Genomic DNA, 20,828 nt, shown 5'->3' on the forward strand with positions numbered 1-20,828 from the left:
AAGCAAAAGTAAAGGGGAGGGGAAGTTAATCAGTGTGTATTTATCCAGCACAAATGACAGACAAAAGACCTTTGGCTTCCTTGCCACTTGCCTTGTTCCCTTTAAATGACCCAGTCATTTGAGTAACTGGCACCGTTGTCCCTTAATATCCAGTGAGCAGCTGCTGCCTGGGTTGTACTCTCATTTCAAGCCTCTAGACCCACTCACCTGACTTCTGCCATGTGTATTGTTCACTCCCTTCCTCTCTCTCCTGCCAGGACCATCCGCCCCAACAGTGCAGTACGCTCCATCTACAAAGCCTCCGGATGCTCGGATAATCCCAACCACCATGTCAATTACCTGGAACACGTAGTGGTGCGGATTACCATCACACACCCTCGGAGGGGAGACCTGGCCATCTACCTGACCTCGCCCTCAGGAACCAGATCCCAGCTTTTGGCCAACAGGTACATTGACAGCCTCTGCCGGCCAGGGTAGGGGCCACAGCTCTACTTGCTGCTCTTTAAGGTAGATAGAAGTGGCTGTGCTTTATTCCATACCTGGGTCCCCTTGGATACCATTCTTCCTTAGCACCTAAGTAGGGTGGAAAGCTGTCAGGGAAGAGTACCATTCTATAGTTGGGTACTAAAAGGGTGCTGCAGAAAAGTTGAAGGCCATTTGTTCTTTATTCTAAAGAGGAATTGCAAAGCACTGAGACATGTCCCTATTAAGTGTCTAAGGACATTTTACACAAATGAACTTTATTCACTATAAGAAAGTGAAGGGGAAAATGACAGTACGAACATCTATAGATGAGAGTAAGTGGGAACATAGACTCTGAGATGTTGGGGGCAGAGGTGCTTAATACTTTAACAATGAAATGAAGCTTTGCCAGAACCCAGATGCAGGTGGAAGGGGTGTGAGGATTCCACTGCATCAGATCCCGAGGCACCCTCTCCATGCCCTCCCCCTGCTGTAGACAAAGGGCCTCAGCTGCTGCCTACAAGCTAATTGCCCTACCTGCTTTATCCCAACAAACACTGCATGATTAATGAAGGCAGCAACAGCTGTTGTTACCAAAGCCAGGGCAGGTCTTTATTGCTTGCTTTTTTTTCTCTCTCTCTCTTTTCTTTGTCATTATTCATCTGAGTTTAACTTGAAAAAGTATCCTAATGAAACTATGAAGCTCAGAGACAAGCTTCACCTATGCATGCCTCTTGTGCCCTGAGCTCCTCCCTGCTTTGCAGAAACCCAGCCTCTCTGCTATTGATGCTGGCTGGGAAAACTCAGTCTCCTCCCCTGGTTCCTGCTGCAATTTGCCATCTAGTATTGACATCCCGCAAAACGGCTTCCCCGAGGAAACCCGCCAGCTGATGGGCTATGGATGCCATCACAGGCATCTGGTGGCCTACAGGGTCACTGGCTTCAGGGCACACATGTGTACCTCCACAGTCGGCATCGGCTTTGATGCTTGCAAAGTACTGAGTGCAAGAATACTCCCGAACTTGCATCCTTGAGCTGCATTCAGAAGGTTCACCTCAGCCTTCCCCCATTCAGGTTTGCAGCAGTGTCTTGACCCAAAGCATCTAAAGGTGTTTCTCTCTGTGGGGCCTGGAGACATGTGCCGTCAGAAAGCTGTAGGAAGACTGGAGAGCTGCAGGCACCAAGGAATAGAAAAGATGTGATGAATCACCTGCAGCTACCCCTAAACTGTTCTGAGAAGCTGGCCCTTTAAATGTGAAATAGCTGCAACTGGCCCCAAGCTGCCCAGCCATGGCACCTCTGCCATTCTTGTACTTTAACACCGGGAAATATCCCTCCTAGCTGGGCAGCTAAAGAAAGACAGTTTCTTCTGCCATTCTTTTCATCTGATACAATTCCAGGGCTCCATTTTATTACAGGAAAACCCTCGCAGTATCTCTTAGTTTCTGACTTAGTGGTAGGGAGACCTTGAGACCTGTCAGCTGACCCCCAATTCAAAGCACAGTCCCAGCTTGGGAAGTGAAGAACAGGGTATGCGGCAGGGAAATGGACACACCGTGCCACAAAAAGGAGTAGAGAGGGGTGAAGAAAAGCTCTGCTGTGCCTCCTTCTAGTTGGTCTCCAAGACAATTCTTTGCCTCAAGATGGATAAGGATTTGGAAAGAGTCTGTGTACCCAAGATTATTCCTAAGAACAGTAAATAATGGCCATACTAGACATTCAGCCTGTTTTTAAGAGTGAGATTCTTGCCTGAGTGTGGTGGTATCTGCCTATAACACCAACTCCAGCCAGACTGAGACTGGGGAATTATAAGTTCAAAGCCAGCCTTGGCTGCATAGCAAGAACTTGTCTCAAAGATGATAGATAGAAAGATAGATAGATAGATGGATGGATGGATGGATGGATGGATGGATGGATGGATGGGGAGAAATGAAATAGATAATTTTAAATGAAGATTATAGTTAAAAAGTAGGAGTTAAAATTTTTAAAGCAAAGTTTCTCTAGCAAGGCCCCTAGAGATCACACATGATCATTTGGTGGCAGAGGTTTCCCGCCCCATCTATCCTTAACCTGCCTACTTCCTTACTAACCTGGCTGCCACTGTGGAAAACTCTCCATGGTCTTTTTGGTCTCCGTTTTTTGTAGCCCTGCCTGGCCAGGGAGTTGTTATGTAGACCAGGCAAGCCTTGAACTCACGTGTCCACCTGCCAGTACCTCAGGAGTACGTCAATTAAAGTACTTTGATTAACGCCACCATACTCAGCTTCCCCCAAGGCTTTTGAAGCAGTCTCTCCACCCAGGTTTTACTCACAGCCCAGCACATAAGTGAAAGTACAAGAAGCAGTTTGGACCCAAAAGGCTCTCCCCAGCTCATTGTCCTGTCTCCCAGGCTCTCATTGTCCTTGACATTTCACTGAGGAATTTCTTCGCTATCACTTACCCATTACACTGCAGTTTCTGGACAGTCTGGCACCTGCAAAGGGCTCACTGTACATGGCACTTACATCTTTGTGGGCTGTCTGGAGCCCCTCAGTGCCTCCCTGTCCCCACTGATGGGCAGCTCCTGTGGTGAACAGCTGTTGGGAGGAGAATGGTTTACTCAAGCAGCTGCAGGTGCTAAGTGCTGGAAGGCATTCAGCAGCATTCAGAACTCTAGGCCAGTTTGAGCTTTGTGCCCCATTAGCCCAGCAAGCAGGCTTCCCTGGCAAGCCACTCTTGGTGATTTAGTGGGTTGGAGCTGCGGGTCACCAGAACTGTCCTGGGGTGGACAAATGACCGTTTCTTAACCTCTTCTTCCTCTTCCATCCCTGCCTCTTGGCCAATATCCCTTGCTTACCCAAAAGCTAAACTGTGACTTCAGAGCAAATCTCTTACTCCAAGACAATCTGGAGGTCAGACTGGAGGGTAGGGAGAAGCTGGGGGGTCTGGAGTCCTTTGAAAACTCTTAGATGAGGGCACTTTCAAATACTGTGTACAAATACTACATACAAAGTTTCCAAACCTTGTCTCACCGAATTCTTCCTTCAGCTGTACTTGCTAAAATTATGAACAGCTCCTCTCCAAATCTCCCCCTCCCATCAAACTGCATTTCAGGCTTAGCTTAATTTGTTGGCTGTCTGTTCTAGTTTTTTACCTCAAAATGAAAGCTGAAGCTTTGCATCCCTTCCTAAATTTGATTATGGAAACGTATCTCTGCTTCTAATTATAGTCTCAAGTAGAGAAAAGGTACATTTTATAGTCTGCAAAGCCCAATAATTGTGTATAAAATGTAGTAATTATACTTTAATCATTTTTGTCACTGTCCTCTCTAAATGTTCAGTGGAAAACTGTTGACATTGGTAGACATCATGGCGTATAAATGTGTTTGTGACTTGCAGTAAAAACACTACCGTTGCAATGATCCCTCTGCTTTCACTCAGAGCAAGCCTTTACGTTTTATAGAACTGGCTTTCCCTTGATCTCACTGTTTGTTTTTTAATCTAGAGAAGGAAGTTTCCTCATGAGATAGATATATTACTATCTACCTCACAAGAGTGGTGTTGAGTCTTGAATAAGCTAATGTGCAATACATCCTTAGCTCTGGGCCTAGCATGTAAGCATTTAGCAAGTGGAACCCTGCTTACACAGTGCTTCTCAATACACCCAGCCAGTGGCCTTATCAAACACAGATGCCTGGGCCCTGCTCATGGGCTCTGAATCTGTGGTTCTGGGGTGAGGTCTAAGAAGCCCCATTTCTAATGAGCTAGTTAAGAAGAGATCCACCTACCCATAGATCACCCTCATCTTCAATTTAAAAGATCACCCAGATTATCTTGTTTTTGTGTCACAAAATATCTTATATGTGGTATTGTCCCCAATGCTGTGCAAATAATTTACAAAGGCATTTATATTGCAAAACAGACTCCTGCATAAAAACCGTATACTCTATAATGAAGTCAGTCTTCTGCAAGATGAGGCACTCTGTATACCCATGAAAGGGAATGTGTTTACGGGTTCATGAAGGACTTGAAAATATGCTTGTTGAAACTTGACATTTAAGGGGGAAAATTCCATTTAGATATTCTAAACCTCTCTAGCACAAATTCCAAAACAGTTCTTTTTGAAAGAATTTATTTTAACTATTTTAAATGTGTGTGTGTGCACACACTTGCGCGTATGTACAAGTGCCCACAGAAGCCAAAGGTGTGAGATCCCCTGAAGCTGGAGTTATAAGTGATTGTAAGCACCCAACACGGGTGCTGGCACCTAACTCAGGTCCTCTGAGAGAGCAATAACTGCTCTCTCAACTGCCGAGTCAGCTCTTCATTCCCCAAAACATCTCTTAAGCACTTGATATGAGAAAAAAAAAGAAAGCAAATAGTTTGGTTTAAATACCCAGTATCATAAATGGTCTGTTATAATTGAGCAGGTGAGAGCTTGGAGCTGTCATTAAGCTAAGGTCTACCCTAAACTGTGACAAAGCACTTACAAAGTAAAAGAGGCAAGAAAGAGAGACGAAGGCTGATGTCGTGATAAATACTGTTTGAATAGTAGGTGGTGATTCTGAAATTAAGACCATTTAGGGTCTTAGAAATAATTATAAAGCATGGTTGCCAGTATTCATAAAATGCCTTGTTATCTAGCTGCCACACCTTCTTGGAAGCATGTTGTAGCTGTGATATATTGACTAGACTCTTCAATGAAAGCAGGGGGAAAAAAATCTCATGCTAATTATATGAGTTATTTCCTGATGAGCTACACATAATGGCAGGCTATTCCAGCAGGCTTCATCCAAAGTAATTAGTTTGAAAGCCACTCACAAGCATAGAGCTGGGGCACCGTCTTAATAAGTGGGTGTCATTTGTGCCAGTTGCACCTATCATTTCACTGAGGCCACAATTAGGAAGTCAATTGTGACAGAACTGACTTCTCTATAGCAGAAGTGGATCTGGACATGGTGACAATTGACTCTGGCTCTTAGTGTACTGGCTCTGTCTTAGTCACATGTTATCCACACTGATAGTGTTGGAGTATCATCTGTGTCTGCTGCTGGCGCAACACAGGTATACAGGGTGGGCATTTGACTTCTCATTTGTTTCAGGGCTGGTCCTCAATTAGGATCTCTTTAACTGAGAGCCTTGGTTTTACACCTGAATATTTTATGAACAAATATACTCCCTGCAATGCCAAGCTAATCTACTTGCTTCATTAACTTTTCCTGCTGAAGAAAGAAAGAAAGCAGTTTGAATTACAATGTTAAAAGACAAAAATTATCAAAATGTTGAATGAAAATCAGAATATGTCCCCATTTAAACTACTGCTGCTTATGAAAGCTAAAGAAGACTTACTGCACATGCCCAGTTAGCTGCCACAGAAAGCCTTGTCTGTCTCTTTTCCCATCACCTCTCCCCAGAATGTCAACATGTGTCTAGCTGCATTTCATTTCTCTACTTTTAGAGTCACATGAAATTAATGAATACCCCAAGTCTGTAAAGTGAAGAGGCCAGCAAATTGCTTAACTATATATGCATAGACAAAGCAAATACATATCTCACCTTTGAAACAGTTATTTGAGTTTTGTATTACAAGTATCTCTACTAGGCATTAATTCCTTGTTCCAAATGGGATCTGAAAGTGATCAGCAGCAAGGGATTGATTTCAAGAAAAGAGAAAGGACCACAAGGAAGAAACACAGAGGCTGCCAATCCAGCCAGCCAGTAACTGACCCCTAAACAATTAGAAGTTGACTGAGGTTTTGGAAGCAAGTCAGTGGCCTTAAATCTCCTTTGCAAGTTTTGATATGAGGCTGTGAGCTAAATTTCCTATCTAAACTGTTAAAGAATTGTTTTCAAGGTCACTCTTGGAGGGCTATTCTGTGACAACTTACTACTATGGAGCCCTCACATGACACAGTAGGTTCAACAGATCAGAGTTCAAGTCAGGGCTGTGACATAGAAGGAAGGAGTCATTCTAACTGAATTTCCCTATCAACATACTTCCTTCAATAGCATCTGAGACAGCTCCTGGTCCTTGCCTACAAGTTGGTGCCTTTTGATAACTTTCAAATAACCCCCCCCCTTCTAAGAGTGTCAGTCAATCACATGATCTGAGAAGTTCGTGGTGATGTCTAGTTTTAAGCCATAAACTTGTGAAATGAGCCCTGTGGTTCAGTGGCTTGTGGAACCTCCACTCACTTTGTCATCCTTATTCTACTAAGGGGCAATTACTGTGGGGAAGTGCTCTTGTTTAGAAGATACCAGGGAAGAAATCAAGCACAGGATTTGCTGTAGGCCCTGCTAAGGGGCTACCAACTCTCTATTCAGAGAGGTAAACTTTATAGGTACCACACAGATACTCTGACAGGATGAAGAAGGCTTCCCAAGCAACTTAGGTTTAAAAGAATTGCCAGCCATCTGGAACATAGCAAACCGTCTTTGCACACTCCTAAGAACTAAGCTAGTAAGCGGCTCCATTGACTTTTGTTTCCTTCAGACTTTCTGAAATTAATTATTGACCCGGAGACGGTTGAAGAGTGTGGCTTGATTTCCCTTTTCTTTCTTGCAAAGGCATAGGAATATGTGGGTGGTGATTTTACTGTTCATTGTTTTCCTAGGAAATATTGCTAAGTCAGCCACTTACCTCCCCACACAGTCCAAACTCATGCTACTGAACCCTGCAGCTGTAGAAAACAGCCACCATTTTGGAGGGAATCACAAACGTATTGACAATTTTTGTTTTTCCAAATCAGGTTTCTAATGTTAGTCTTTAAGGAGATGAGAGCAGTCCTTTGGGATTTTCTAGAAATGCACATTTTCTCCCAGAGAAGATCTACATAGAGGCCACATAGCCACCAATTTACTTGAATAGCCATGTGACTGCCAAATGGCAGTAACTGACCGGTAACCTGAGACAGTGCTAGAGATATGTCCCCTCCCTTTTGCCTCTGTGATGTTTCATGTATTCTTCTAGGTGCTCATAATTTAGAAGTACAAAAAGAAAAACCTGTCCATCCCGACTTTTTTTAAATTTCCTAGCATGTGTTCTGTCTTCACCATATTTTCATCATCTTTTGGACATTGTCTGAGTAATCACATTTGATCTGCCTATGTAAATGACATATCCCTCTCTCCCTCTCCCTCTCCCTCTCCCTCTCCCTCTCCCTCTCCCTCTCCCTCTCCCTCTCCCTCTCCTCTCTCTCTCTCTCTCTCTCTCTCTCTCTCTCTCTCTCTCTCTCTCTCTCTCTCTCTTGATTTTTTGAGACAGGGTTTCTCTACAACCCTGGCTGTCCTAGAACTCTGTAGACCAGACTGGCCTGAACTGAGAGATCCACCTGCCTCTGCATCCCAAATGCTGGGATTAAAGGTGTGTGTCACCACCCGGCCTGACATGCTTATTCTTAATGTATTCACTTATACATTAGCTCTTAACAACTCTTTATTCTTAACTAAGATTCCATTAAATTTATTGCTCTAGGTATTTTGTATCCTCCACATGACACCACAGGAAACATCACTCTAATTATTTCAAGTAGAAAAGATATTTCATCTAAGGGAATGAAAAGCATAAAAATTGGAAGTACCAGAAGAGCAGGATCCCAACTGGGATTCCAGATGCAATTCTAGATCAAATTAAGCATAAACTTTGCTCTTTGGGGAGGAGGTGTTTATTGTTTTTGAGGCAAGGTCTCACTAGGACTCCTGGAGCTCACTGACCTTAAATTCATAGAGATCTACCTGACTCAGTCTTCTAAGTGTGAGAATCTTAACCTATATGAGAATGATTCTGTGAGTTTTGACAAATCTCTATTGCTGTGTGACTATACACCACTGTTTCCAAGATCTCTCACTCCTAAGCATCCTATCCTGCTTCTTGCAGTCTCTCCTCCCACATACCCGACAACTGTTTCTTGTAGGTCTTGCCCCTTCTAGGACTTAAATGGCTTAAGTCATATATCACATAATCTTTATATCTGGCATTTTTGTGGCAAATGATGTTTGGGAAATTCGTATGTCATACTTTGCTTATTGACCAGTTTGTGGGGGCCACAAAGCGGGCTCAGAAGTTCAGAGCACTTGTGCTCCAATCATAAGGACTAGAATTAGGATCCCAACACCATGTATCAAGCAAGATATCCCAGCAATGCACAGAACCCCAGCTCCAAGGTAGATAAAGACAGGAAGATCACTGGGCTTTCTGGCTCCCAGTCTAGCTGAGAACAGTTCAAGCCCAGACTCAGGAAGGTACCCTGCCTCAAAAGGAACAGGCAGAGAGTGATAGAAGACAGCACCAACTTCTGGCCTCCACAGGTATGCATGCTCACAGAAGCAGGCACAAATACTTACACAGACCACAAATAAATAAATAAATAAATAAATAAATAAATAAATAAATAAATAAATAAATAAATCTACCAGTAGGTGGTCAATGAAATTTACGTGTTTTTAAAGAATTTTTAAATTTATGTGTGTGTGCCTTTGTATACCAATTTATTTGTCCCACGGGCAGACAGGTGACTCTAAAGGCCAATTTAGGACAACGGATCCCCTGGAAAAGTAGTTACAGGCATAGGGTGCTAGAAACCTTACCTGGATGCAGCCCCTTTACAGGTTTTGACAATTATGAACATTCATGTGACATTCTTTCTGTGTCTTATGTTTTCAGTTCACTTGGATAAATAACTAGAAATGAGATTGCTGGACTGCTTAGATAGAGTACTCTTTGCACTTTATTAGAACTCTAATGCTGTTTTCCAGAGTTTGGGTGCCAGTTTTGCGTTCCCACCCCCAGTTTAAGAGATGCTGGCTGCCTTGTGCACTCAGCACTTTACTACTAGTCTTGTCGATAAGAGTCTTAGCCTAGTTTTCCTGTTCCCTAAATAGTTAGCTGGCCCTTCCAATTTGCTACATGGCTAGCCCCAGGCCTGCTTTATGGTGAAACTATGATGCTGTATCTGGCTCTGACCATTGGTGATATCCAAGATGAAGACAAGTTAATATGTGACCACGGATGCTGACAGATACAGACTACTGGCGATGCCTTTGGCTGTCCCCTCAGCAGATTTTTAATTAACGCACACAACATAGAAAATATGTTATGGTTTTTCAGGCTGTTTGATCATTCCATGGAAGGGTTTAAGAACTGGGAGTTCATGACCATTCACTGCTGGGGAGAGCGGGCTGCTGGTGACTGGATCCTTGAAGTTTATGATACTCCATCTCAGCTGAGGAACTTTAAGACTCCAGGTAAGAAATCATTTCAAGTCCATCTGTTTTGCAGAAGGAAATGGTGGACTATATTTGAGCCAAAGAATGTTCCACACTTGCCCTACTCTAATTGCTTTGGCTACAACAATCTGACACTGTTACTCCATAAAGAAAAAAAGGTTTGTTTACCTCACAGTTCTGGAGGTTCCTTTAGCAACCTACTCTCTCCAGAACTAATTCACCTCTGCAGGATCCACTCACTCTGAGAGACCATTATTAATGTATTGATGGAGCTGGAGCCCCTTAGCTTGACTACCTCCCAATAGGCCCCACGTCTGAAAGCTTTCACTCCCCCCAGTTGCATTGTGTGTGGAAGAGGCCTTCAGCACATAAATGCATGAGTGATGAGTCCTGACAGCATCCTGGTGCAGTGTCACCATTCTGTGTGTGATTCGTTTCATACTCACTTGGGATTTCATACACACCTTCCAGTCCTCAAGTCCTCAGTAAAATAGGATCATTTAAGAACATGAAATAAAGAATAAACATTTAGGTGTAAACAAAACACAGATCCTGCGGCTCTACATCTGCCCTCCCCCCTTTTCTGTAGTTTGTAAAAAAGCCAATCTTGTTCACCTGCAGTGCTTTATATTTCATTATAGATGCATTGGTTCACCAAAAAAGAGATAGGTTTCCTTAGCTACTTTTTGTTTGTTTATCAAATTTTAATTTTCAATTCAGACAAGACAGTGAGCTTAGACTGTACCAACTAATCTGGTTATTACCAAAGGAGGAAAATGTTGATATTCTGCCCTGCATGAGCTCAAAAGCAAAGGAAAATAAAACTCTTTTTCATGTACAATATGGAAATGACCATGTTAACTGGGATCCTTTCCAGTCCTCTAAGATTCCATAGCTGCACGTCGGTTGGCCTCTCTTATGCCCGTATATGTAGCTTCTTTGTCACATAGCAATGAAATGCACACAGTGGAAGAGTGCCTTGCCCACTCTACTAGCTCAGTGCATAGATTCAGAAACAGAGTGCATCACACAAACAAACATCCATGGTTCTAAACTTATGGCTCATCTGCAAAGTCGTGGACTGGTGGCTGGCCAAATGGCTCAGCGGGTAAAGGCATTTGTTACCTCAATTGAATCCCCAGAACCCCAAAGGTGAAAGGAAAGACCTGGCTCCCAAAAGTGACCTTTGACCTCCTCACATGCCCACACACATTCTTAGTTAATTAATTAATGAAACAAAGATATCTTACTTTAAAAAGATTATTTGACTTCAAATCACTTAACAAAATGCATTAGAATAATCTTAAGTTTTATTATTTTTCCCAGGCTAGTAATGACTGACTTGTCTTTCAGGTAGGTGAAGAACCATCCATGAGGAGACACCTGAGATGAGGCTCCTATAATAGACAAAAAAACAAATTCCACCCAGGTGTAGCTTGATGAACCACTGAGTTTATTAGGGTGACTTACAGGCACATGAGTGAGAGATGACCTACAGCCCACATTATCTATAGGAGACTCTTCTGCAATGCTGTAATTTCTTATCCATGGCCATGGATTTATAACTCAGCACCATCTTGAGGACCTGATTTTTTTTTAGTTAATTTTAGTTGACTTACATTTAAATAGCCAAGTATGTCTAATGGCTGTCATATCAGACAACACCATCTTTAAAATCATCTAAATACAAATACTAAACAACTGATTATGGAATTAGGTGGCACAAAGAATTGTTTTCTCTTATTAACACACAAGACACTATCAAAAACATCTTAAAAGCTGGGGTAAGACCTTGGTACCTCGGGCAACAACACCTTCCCCAGACAGCTAGTATTCTCTCACGTATTCATGGTTTGCAATTCATTCCTTGATTCAGGGATCTGAAGAATGTTTATTTACTGTAGGGATACATTAAATGTGTAGCATGTGAACTGGGAGATACTTAGTTCTACAGATGGTAGACCTTGCATCAGGTACGACTCCTGTCAACCTTGATACTGTTCCACGGTGGCTTTTTCTTGTTGAGAAGGACTGACTGAAAGAAGTTAAGCTAATATGAGATTATCTTGTCATGCTCTGTGTCTGTTACTGTTTCTCAAGGTAAATTGAAAGAATGGTCCTTGGTCCTCTATGGCACATCTGTACAGCCATACTCCCCAACCAATGAGTTTCCCAAAGTAGAACGCTTCCGCTACAGCCGAGTGGAAGACCCCACAGATGACTACGGTGCTGAAGATTATGCGGGTGAGTTGGATATAACCTAAGGAAGCTTAGGCATGTTCCTAGCATGTGGAATAACATGATGTAATTGATGTAGTTTGATCCCTTCAAAGATGTGGTATGATAGGCATTCTATTCAGCATCTATCCATAGTCTGGAATATTTTCTCCCCCCCAGATACTTGTGTGTACATTAGTTTTTAAATGTTTATAGCTTTGGTTGCTAATAAGCCTGACCATGTTTTCTCTGTGGTTCTCAAGATTAAATGCCACATTGTTTCACCCATTTTCTATTCAAGGAGATAGCCATTCCCTTCTCTCTCTGTAGGAACTCAGGAAGCTACTGCCTTTCACATGGTCTCGCAGCTTCTGAAAACATAGCCTCAGCTATCTCTTTCCAAAGTGACTTTTATAATGCATTGTTTCACTGTAAACACTAATAAAGGGTATGGTTTGCACTTCATATATAACAGTTTTATTGCTGTTATTTTCAGAAATCTTATCCTTTAATATCCACAATTTGGCAATCTCTTGATGTTTCTCCAATTGGCTGTTTCCATCTCGATTGCTTTGGTTTGGTGTGTATAGAGCAGATTGAAAGTGACTTTATTTTCCAAACAAAAGTTTATCATTGACTAAGCAATTGCCCCTTTTATCAGCTCTGATGCTTTCTTTACAACAGTATAGTGAGTTCTTATATAAAGGTCTCTGCTAATTCACGACTTTTAAGTCATCACCTGCTCTAGTGTCTCGATTTTAGTTCTATGAAGTTTTTTTCTTCTTTCTCTTTCTTCGCTTCTCCCCACCTGTCCTCCTTTGCTTTTGGTTGCTGTGGAGAATGAAAAGCAGTGTGGGGATGAAGGGCAGGGCAGGAACTGAAGCAGAGACCATGGAGGAACTCTCCTTTTCAGGCTTGCTTTCCTTGGCTTTCTCAACTTCTTTTCTTATACACCACATGCCCACCTGCCCCAGGGATGGCACTTCCCAAAGTGGCCTGGGCACTCCCACATCAATCAAGAAAATGCTGCATGGCACGCCCACATGCCAATCTGATAGAAGCAGCTCCTCAACTGAGGTTCCTTCCCTCTTCCCAGTTGACTCTGCTTATATCAAGTTGACAAAACATAAAATAAAATAAAAACCACTGACTTCTCCCCGCCTTTTCTCCCCTATTCTCCTGTGCTGGGGCCTGGAACACTCTGACCACATATCCTACCTTCAAGCCCTGTAGTCTATTTTAATATTTGTCACACATTTACTTCCAATTTTCAGAAAGATCATTGTCCCTCCATTTTTCAGATGAAATTTTAAATGACTAAAGTTGCAGTTTAGTTTTCCAATTGAACTTAATTGGAATTTACATGCAGTCTTATGGGAAGACTTATTTTTGTATTAGTCTTCCATGTAAGATAGAACATGCCCCATTTTACTGAATCATTTAACATGATATAATTTTCTTCTTATTGTTATACTTAGTTATTTTTGATCTTGTTGCCCTTGTCATGGACAGTATCCCATACTGTTCTACTGTGTATTCTAGTATTTCGGAAGTCTATTACCCCACTGCATTTTTGTCTTTTATCTGAACATGTTGTCCACTTTTCTATTTAGTTTATATGTTTTAAAGTCAGTTTTCTAATTGTTTTTAACTTTTATTTCTGAATCTTGTCTTGTTGCATTGGCAACCAATCCTAGGGACATCCTGCCCTTTCAAAATATGATACATAGCATCATTTGCCAAAGCTCTGCCTAATAGGAAAGTGTTTATAAATAGAAATGTGATGTATTTTTAAACAAGAAATGTTTTATTCCTGTAGTTCAGGGATTCTTCTCTTGCTACTGAGGTAAATGTTTTTAGTTAATTATTTGATCCGAATCTCTTAAACATGCAGTAAGTTCTTTTATTGTAAATAGGTAGTGATCTGGAGTCAATAACATGCTTGGATAATTAAAATCAAATGAGCTAACTAGGGCTAGATTGTGTCAGCTTTTGTCTCATCTTGTTTTGCTTTGAGCTTGTCATGTTACTGTTTATATTATAACTAGAAACCATTTTATCTTCAATGACAGGAGAAGGGGTTTCCAAAATCATAAATGGAACACAATAGTAATTAAGCTATTACTCTTTCTTGTATCCCAATTTTGAAACTTTGCATTCAGATTTGGTAACAAGAAAATTCTGAGCACAATAACACATCCTTTCCTCTTTTCTGATTACATTTCTAAAACATTGATGTTTGCAGTTGTAAGAGAACAAATACAATTTTATGTCACCTTTATCCTGAAATTCACAAAGCTGTACTGTCTCTGGAACAATTTAGGATTGCAAAAGAAAGAGCATAGTATGCAAACCTGCGATGCATAGACCTTTGGCATATATCACAAATCACATGTGTAGAGTTTAAACTTTAAAAATCATCTAGTCTCTCTCTCTCTCTCTCTCTCTCTCTCTCTCTCTCTCTCTCTCTCTCTCTCTCTGTGTGTGTGTGTGTGTGTGTGTGTGTGTGTTAAACCTTGGTACTGTTTTACTGACTCTCAAAGACTGTGACATCCACAGCTGCCTTAACTCACATAACACAGTCACCCGTCCCCTGGTGTACAGTGGTAGATGACTGAACTGTCCAAAGTTGTACTAGCTGTGAAATTTAATTTGGAAATCAATTTAAGACTCTTGGGGAAAGAGAAATAAACAGCGTTGTCAAATGACTCTTGGAATTAATCAGGAATGCCTTCAAGCCCTCAGCATTTTAAAGTCACTTATTCCATTCCAACCACGAGGACATTTCAAATACATGATTTGCTTCCTTTAAACAGATCTGTACCAGAACTCTGGATGTTTCTTGATCCCAGATTTCCAAGCCATGTGATGCTGGGCAAACCATTGTAACTCTTAGAAAATCCATGACTAGCACATCTTTTTCCACGTTCTTCCACCTGAGTTCTAGCATTTTATGTTTGTATGATTCCGTAATTATAGAACCCAGTTCTCTAATGACTAAACAAGACCTTGGGAGATTTAGCAGTAAATCCCTTTGATTAAAGTAAATAGAATTTGAGCATGTGTGATTCCCTTCACCTACATTTTGCATATTTCAGGAAATTATGTCTTGGTATTTAAAATCACAAGAATTTCTGGTGGGAAGGGGCTTGAAAATGAAGAGTCCAAATATCTTAGAAGTTGGAGATCAAGAAGAAAGAATAAATGCTTACCTGAATTACCCATGCCATTAGAATGCTCTGTGTCAGTCACAGCACAGCCCACCCCTCCGGTGTGGTTTTTGTTTACTATGAAGTGTTTCTCGTATAATACCAAAGGACATCTAACACAAGAACTTAGGAACCTTTGTCCTAGGTGTGGACTTATTTAATCTAGTTTGTAGTTTTGAATTTATATGTCTTCTCTTTTGTTGAGCTGCCCTCTGACCTTTGTTAGGACACAAACTTAAATCTTTCTGTGTCTGAAGCGCTTTGTGATCCAAGATTAAGGGCTGTTAAGTTTGTGCCATGTGGCACAATGATAGTTCATGATGACTGTAATATTTCAGAGATACTCAGTGGCTTTAGTGACCTTAGACAAGATACAAAACCTGCTCTTAGTGTTAAGTAATAGTTTTTTGTCAACAATCTTAACTTGTCATTTTTCAATAAATTTCTTATATTTATTGCTATACATAGTAACTACAGTCATTTTTTCCTCATTTGCTATAGTAAACCTATTCATTTGAATCCCAAATGCCCAAATGTCTCTCCCAACACCTAAAGGCTATCCTATGTGTTATAAACACCAGGTTATACCTGTCATTTATATTCTTGATTCTTCAGCAATTGAGGTTTGCCTTCACTCAAGAGTTCAGTCTTGGGCTTATAGTTATAGTGACTATTGTTCCTCCATCTTAAAGAAATTGTCACTGCATGTTGTCAAGGGGCTAAAATGTCTTATTCTATTCCACCTTCAAGACTAAACTGACTTAATAGCATCATTTTCTTTTTTCTAACTTGTAATCTCTTTTTGAAAGGTCCCTGTGATGCTGAATGCAGTGAGGTTGGCTGTGACGGGCCAGGACCAGACCACTGCAGTGACTGTTTACACTACTACTACAAGCTGAAAAATAACACCAGGTGAGAGACACGAGCCATGTTCTCACATGTTCCCTAAAGCATGCCCCATGTGTCCCAGGCATTCCTGTGGGGCCAAACACATAGAGTATGCATAGACAACTCTGTATTCCCAGGTTCTGCTACCAAACTCTACACACAGAAAGGATGTTCCTGCTAAGGCCCATGACAGGCCTGTCATTCTCAAGGCTGATGAAAATCATACTGATTTACACAGTGGAAAATTGGCATATGTATTGGTTGCTTTTCTCATCACTGTGACATATGACCTGACAGAAGCAGTTTAAGAAAGAAAAAGATTGTTTTTGCTCACAGTGTGGAGAGATGCAGTCTATCCTGGCAGAGAAAGCATGGGAGCTGGGTCAAAAGGAGTTGGTCACATCCTGAAAAATTGGAGCAATTCTGGTCAATTCTGTTGTACAGATGGCTTTTGCTTTTCCCCTCTTTTAAATAATCTGAGGATCTTGCCTGTATTCAGAGTGAATCTTCCTTTGTAGGTTGGACCTCCCTATAAATACATTTCCTAGACACATCCAGTAGTAATTAGAAGTCTCTCCGGGTAGACAGTGAAGAGTAACCATCACAGGTCTACACCTGGTCAACTCAATACAAAAGCATGGTACTGTTATAATAGCATTCCACCTCTGGTCCTCCAAGACTCATAGCCCTCTTATAATGGAAAGTACATTACATTCTTACATCTGTAAGAATCCCCTGAATCTTAACAGACCTAACAGTACTCAAAAACCTAGAGTCTTTTTGGACTTTTTGCATACTTACTAGGTTTCATACTTCCAATACATAGTAGCATGGAACATACTTTCTATTTCAAAATTGAAGAACTGGGGTATAGCAAAGAAAGATCAGACCAAAGTTAGATCACAGCCCAGTAGAGCAAACATGAAATCCTACAGCTCTATATCTGGTGTCTGGGTCCCTTGGCAAAATCTGAGCTCCAACAGTCTTGGCTATACCAACCCCTCCACTTCTGCCACCTGCTAATACAAATTTCCTCTCTCATAAACTGACTCGATTCATTGCCTATAGCTTTCTTTTATGAACATCCCATAGTCCTGGTATCTCCAACATCCTAGGATCTCCCTTGCGTCTTAGGCCTTATTTTACCAGTTTCACACAGTTCCTCTCAAAGCCTCATTGCAGAGAATCTGTCCTTGCCTCACACTGACTGTCCCCAGTGGCATTTTGTAACTTTGATAAAAGCCTATATGATATTGTAATGCTTGCCTAGAAAGGCCAACACTGTGAATGATGCTGTCAAGTTCTGCTGTGAGTTTGAAATATAGTATCACCCCCATTTACAACAGTTGTAGTGGCCCCTGCTCCTTGGCAGTTAAACATATGATGAAAACGCTTCCCTAAGCCCATTGTTTTCAATGGGGCATCATTGTCAACAACATTCTGAGTTCGGTAGCTTCCTTTCGAGTGGAGCATACAGTGTGGTATCCGTCCCTAATGGCCCTTTTCATGTTCCTCCAGAAAGGAGTTTAAGGGTTCTCTAAGGACATAGACCTCTCAAGCAATGTACCTCTATCCTTAGTGATGGTTTGGAACTCCCCTCCTCTGTTTTTCTCACCCAGGCACATTTTTCACATCTTTTAGCTGTCACTCAACGTACATCTGACTGAGAATAAACAGTAACTATATCCCAGCATAGACATTAGGCTGCCTCACAATTTCCTCTACCAAACAGCTGAGACTTTTTAATTGAGCCTTGCTCAAATGTTCAGTACCCAGACTGAATGTAATGCTGCCAGAATGTAGTGTAAATGGCCTCTAGTGCAGGTCACCATAGAACCCTTATCTCCCTCTGAACCCTCAGGACCCAGTTTCCGCTGTCTGATAAATTCCTATGCAGGTGTCCCATAAGCTCTTCTTGGAGCATTTAAGTGTTCCAGTAGCCTGAATTTCCAAATGCTCGAATTCTTCCGTGTCCCTCTTACGGTCCTATATACTACACTGTCAGGTTTATCACAGCAGATAACCCCACTCATAATATTGATTTTCTGTATTAGTTGCTTTTCTCTGGCTGTGACAAAATGCCTGCCAAAAGCAAACTGAAGAATGGCTTGTTTTGACTCACACTCTGAAGGGATATAGTTCAAGGTCCTATAGGCATGATGGTGAGAGCATAGGCAGTTAGCCATGTTGAGTCAGCTGTCAGTACTCAAATCAGTATAGGTACTCAGCTTCCATTCTCCTTTTTCCCTTTTTATTCATTCTGGGAGCCAAGTCCATGGCATGATGCGACCTACATTTAGAGTGGGTCTTCAATTCAGTCTCTGGAAACTATCCTCCTAGACATATCTGCAGGTGCATCTCCTACGTGACTCCAAATCGAGTCAAGTTAATGCAGAATATAAGGCAGCAACTGCAAATACCGTCTCTCTTTTGGAGGCATGAGAGGTGAGACCACTTAGCATGCTGGTCTTTTCCTTTAGTTATTTCTTTTGTCAATTAGCAAGTAGAAATTACATGTATTTATTGAATACCACATGCTATTATTCGTTGTAGGATGATTAAAACTAATATCTGTAGTTTCGAAATGCTTATTATTTTTGTAATGAGAACACTTTTTTCTTTTTTCCATTTTTTTTATTATAATGAAATTATTTTACATGTCAATCTCAGGTCCCTCTCCCTCCCCTCCTCCCCTGTCCCCCTACTAATGCCCTACCTATTCCATACCCTTTCTGCTCCCCAGGGAGGGTGAAGACACCTTATAGGGTGTCTTCAAAGTCTGTCATATTCTTTGGGATAGGGCCTAGGCCAACCCCCTTGTGTCTAGGCTCAGGGAGTATCCCTCCATGTGGGATGGGCTCCTAAAGTCCATTCCTATGGTAGCGTTAAGTACTGATCCACTACAAGAACCTCCATAGATTTCCAAGATCTCCTCATTCACACCCACATTCAGGGAGACCCCCTGAATGAGAACCTTTTTAATTGACCTTTTTAGCAATTTTCAAGTGTACAACATGTTCTTATTAACTCTGGCCACTATGATATAAGATGTATTTGTTGAACTTAGTCATCCTGTCTGAAGTTCTGTGTCCTTTTAGTCCTTTAGAGTCCTGGACATGCCAGTGCCCGGGCCAGACATATACTCTTTTTATATCCCCTAACATGCAACCATCCATGCTTACTCTTCTACTTTAGACACTGAAATAGAGCCTGTGCCTCTCAGCCCCTGGTTTCTGCCTAGCCATGTAAATATATCCTCATGGATTCAAGATACAAACTAGTGCTGTTCACACAAAGCCCATCCTACCAACACCGTGTCCTTTCCAGCCCAGCCCTCCTTCTCATCCTCTTTCAGGTAAAACTGTACTCTAGGAACAGTGTCCAGACACTTAAGCAGACCAGCCAAGCTCAGAATCCTGTTTAAATTCTTGCTAGAAGTTTGATGCCTTGAGGAGAAAGGTTCTCAGCTCTCGGCACTAGTATTATCTGTTGCACTAACCAAAATGTCTGGTGTGTAATTTGTGCTCAATAAATATTTAAATAAGTAAAGCCTTGCTATGGACAGTTAAGGAAGTTGGCTTTTTTAAAAAAGAAAATTTCTGATGAACAAAATTGTGTGTATGTGTGTGTATGTCAGTTTAAGTAAGAACACACCACATCTAGCTACATGTACATACAAGCCACATGACAAATTTCACACAGAATTGGACAGAACACCTTATTTTAATAACCTTTTCCATAAAGTTATGGCCTGTATTTGTTTTCCCTCAGATTCAGCACCACAAAATAGTTCTTGAGATTCAAACTCCAATTACTATTCCTTTTCTAGAGCTAGACCTTAACTAGAAGATAGCAGACAATGAAATGTCTGCTTAGTGGATGCAGTGCAGTCTAATGTCATGGTCCTCTGACTTACTGCATGGGACGAAGCTCTGCAGATTTGGTCTTTTTGATTTGTTGTTGGCATCCCAGTTGAAAATTAACCTTAAGGCTGCAGGCAGCCATCAGCTTTTCAACAATGCTGAGGTCTGAGTGTTGAGTGACCGTTTCTCTTGTCATCCCACGATGCAGAATTTGTGTCTCCAACTGCCCTCCTGGCCACTACCATGCTGACAAGAAGAGATGCCGGAAGTGTGCTCCCAACTGTGAGTCCTGCTTTGGCAGCCACAGTGATCAGTGCCTATCCTGTAAATCCGGCTACTTCCTGAATGAAGAAACCAGCAGCTGTGTTATTCAGTGCCCTGATGGGTCATACCAGGATACCAGTGAGTTGCTTTCCAGTATTCGGGTTTTTTAAAAGACAAGGTTTTCATCTGAGTAACTTCATATGTGAAATCTTGGCTTTGTTTGGTACCAAACAGAACCTAGCCAGTTCATTAAAGAGATACTTTAGAAGTGTTGTGTCGAGGTGCCTGTAACTACCTGTAGCAGAACCCTCATGATCCCTCCCACCACGAAGATTTGCTAGTAGACTTAGAACACTGAGGATATAATTACAGCTGGAATTTGTTAAAGCAGGATACAGTGTCAATTCAGCAAAGGGAAATAGGAAAGGCTAGAGGAATCTAGAACCATGCACTCAACCCGTGTTTAATACCCCCAGCAAACTTCTGTGATAGCATGTGTGAAATACTGTATACAAGGAAACTTCAGTAGAGACTGTGTGTCCCCAGTCATCATTAGGAGCTGAACAAGTAGACACTACCTTCCTGGCACACACCATAAACCATGCTGCCTGTATAATTTTCACAGTGTTAACTAATCTCATCAGAGTGATGGAAACTGTCCCTAAATCCCAGTTCCCAGGAGCCAGCTGTGGGCCAACCTGATAAATAAGATGACCGTCATC

The 20,828-nt window shown here is 41.6% G+C and overlaps 1 protein-coding gene across 2 annotated transcripts in view; it reads left to right on the forward strand.

Moving 5' to 3' along the window:
* The window catches only part of LOC100762283 (proprotein convertase subtilisin/kexin type 5), a 421,198-nt gene that overhangs the window by 251,996 nt on the left and 148,374 nt on the right, over positions 1-20,828 (forward strand). For both annotated transcript variants that reach the window (XM_027406556.2, XM_027406555.2), the window contains exons 12-16: positions 258-446; positions 9,547-9,683; positions 11,766-11,909; positions 15,901-16,003; positions 20,051-20,244. In XM_027406556.2, the coding sequence (XP_027262357.1) occupies positions 258-446; positions 9,547-9,683; positions 11,766-11,909; positions 15,901-16,003; positions 20,051-20,244 (767 nt within the window). The remainder of the gene's footprint in view (positions 1-257; positions 447-9,546; positions 9,684-11,765; positions 11,910-15,900; positions 16,004-20,050; positions 20,245-20,828) is intronic.

Source organism: Cricetulus griseus, chromosome 3, assembly GCF_003668045.3.
Source record: "Cricetulus griseus strain 17A/GY chromosome 3, alternate assembly CriGri-PICRH-1.0, whole genome shotgun sequence".
Taxonomy (NCBI): domain Eukaryota; kingdom Metazoa; phylum Chordata; class Mammalia; order Rodentia; family Cricetidae; genus Cricetulus; species Cricetulus griseus.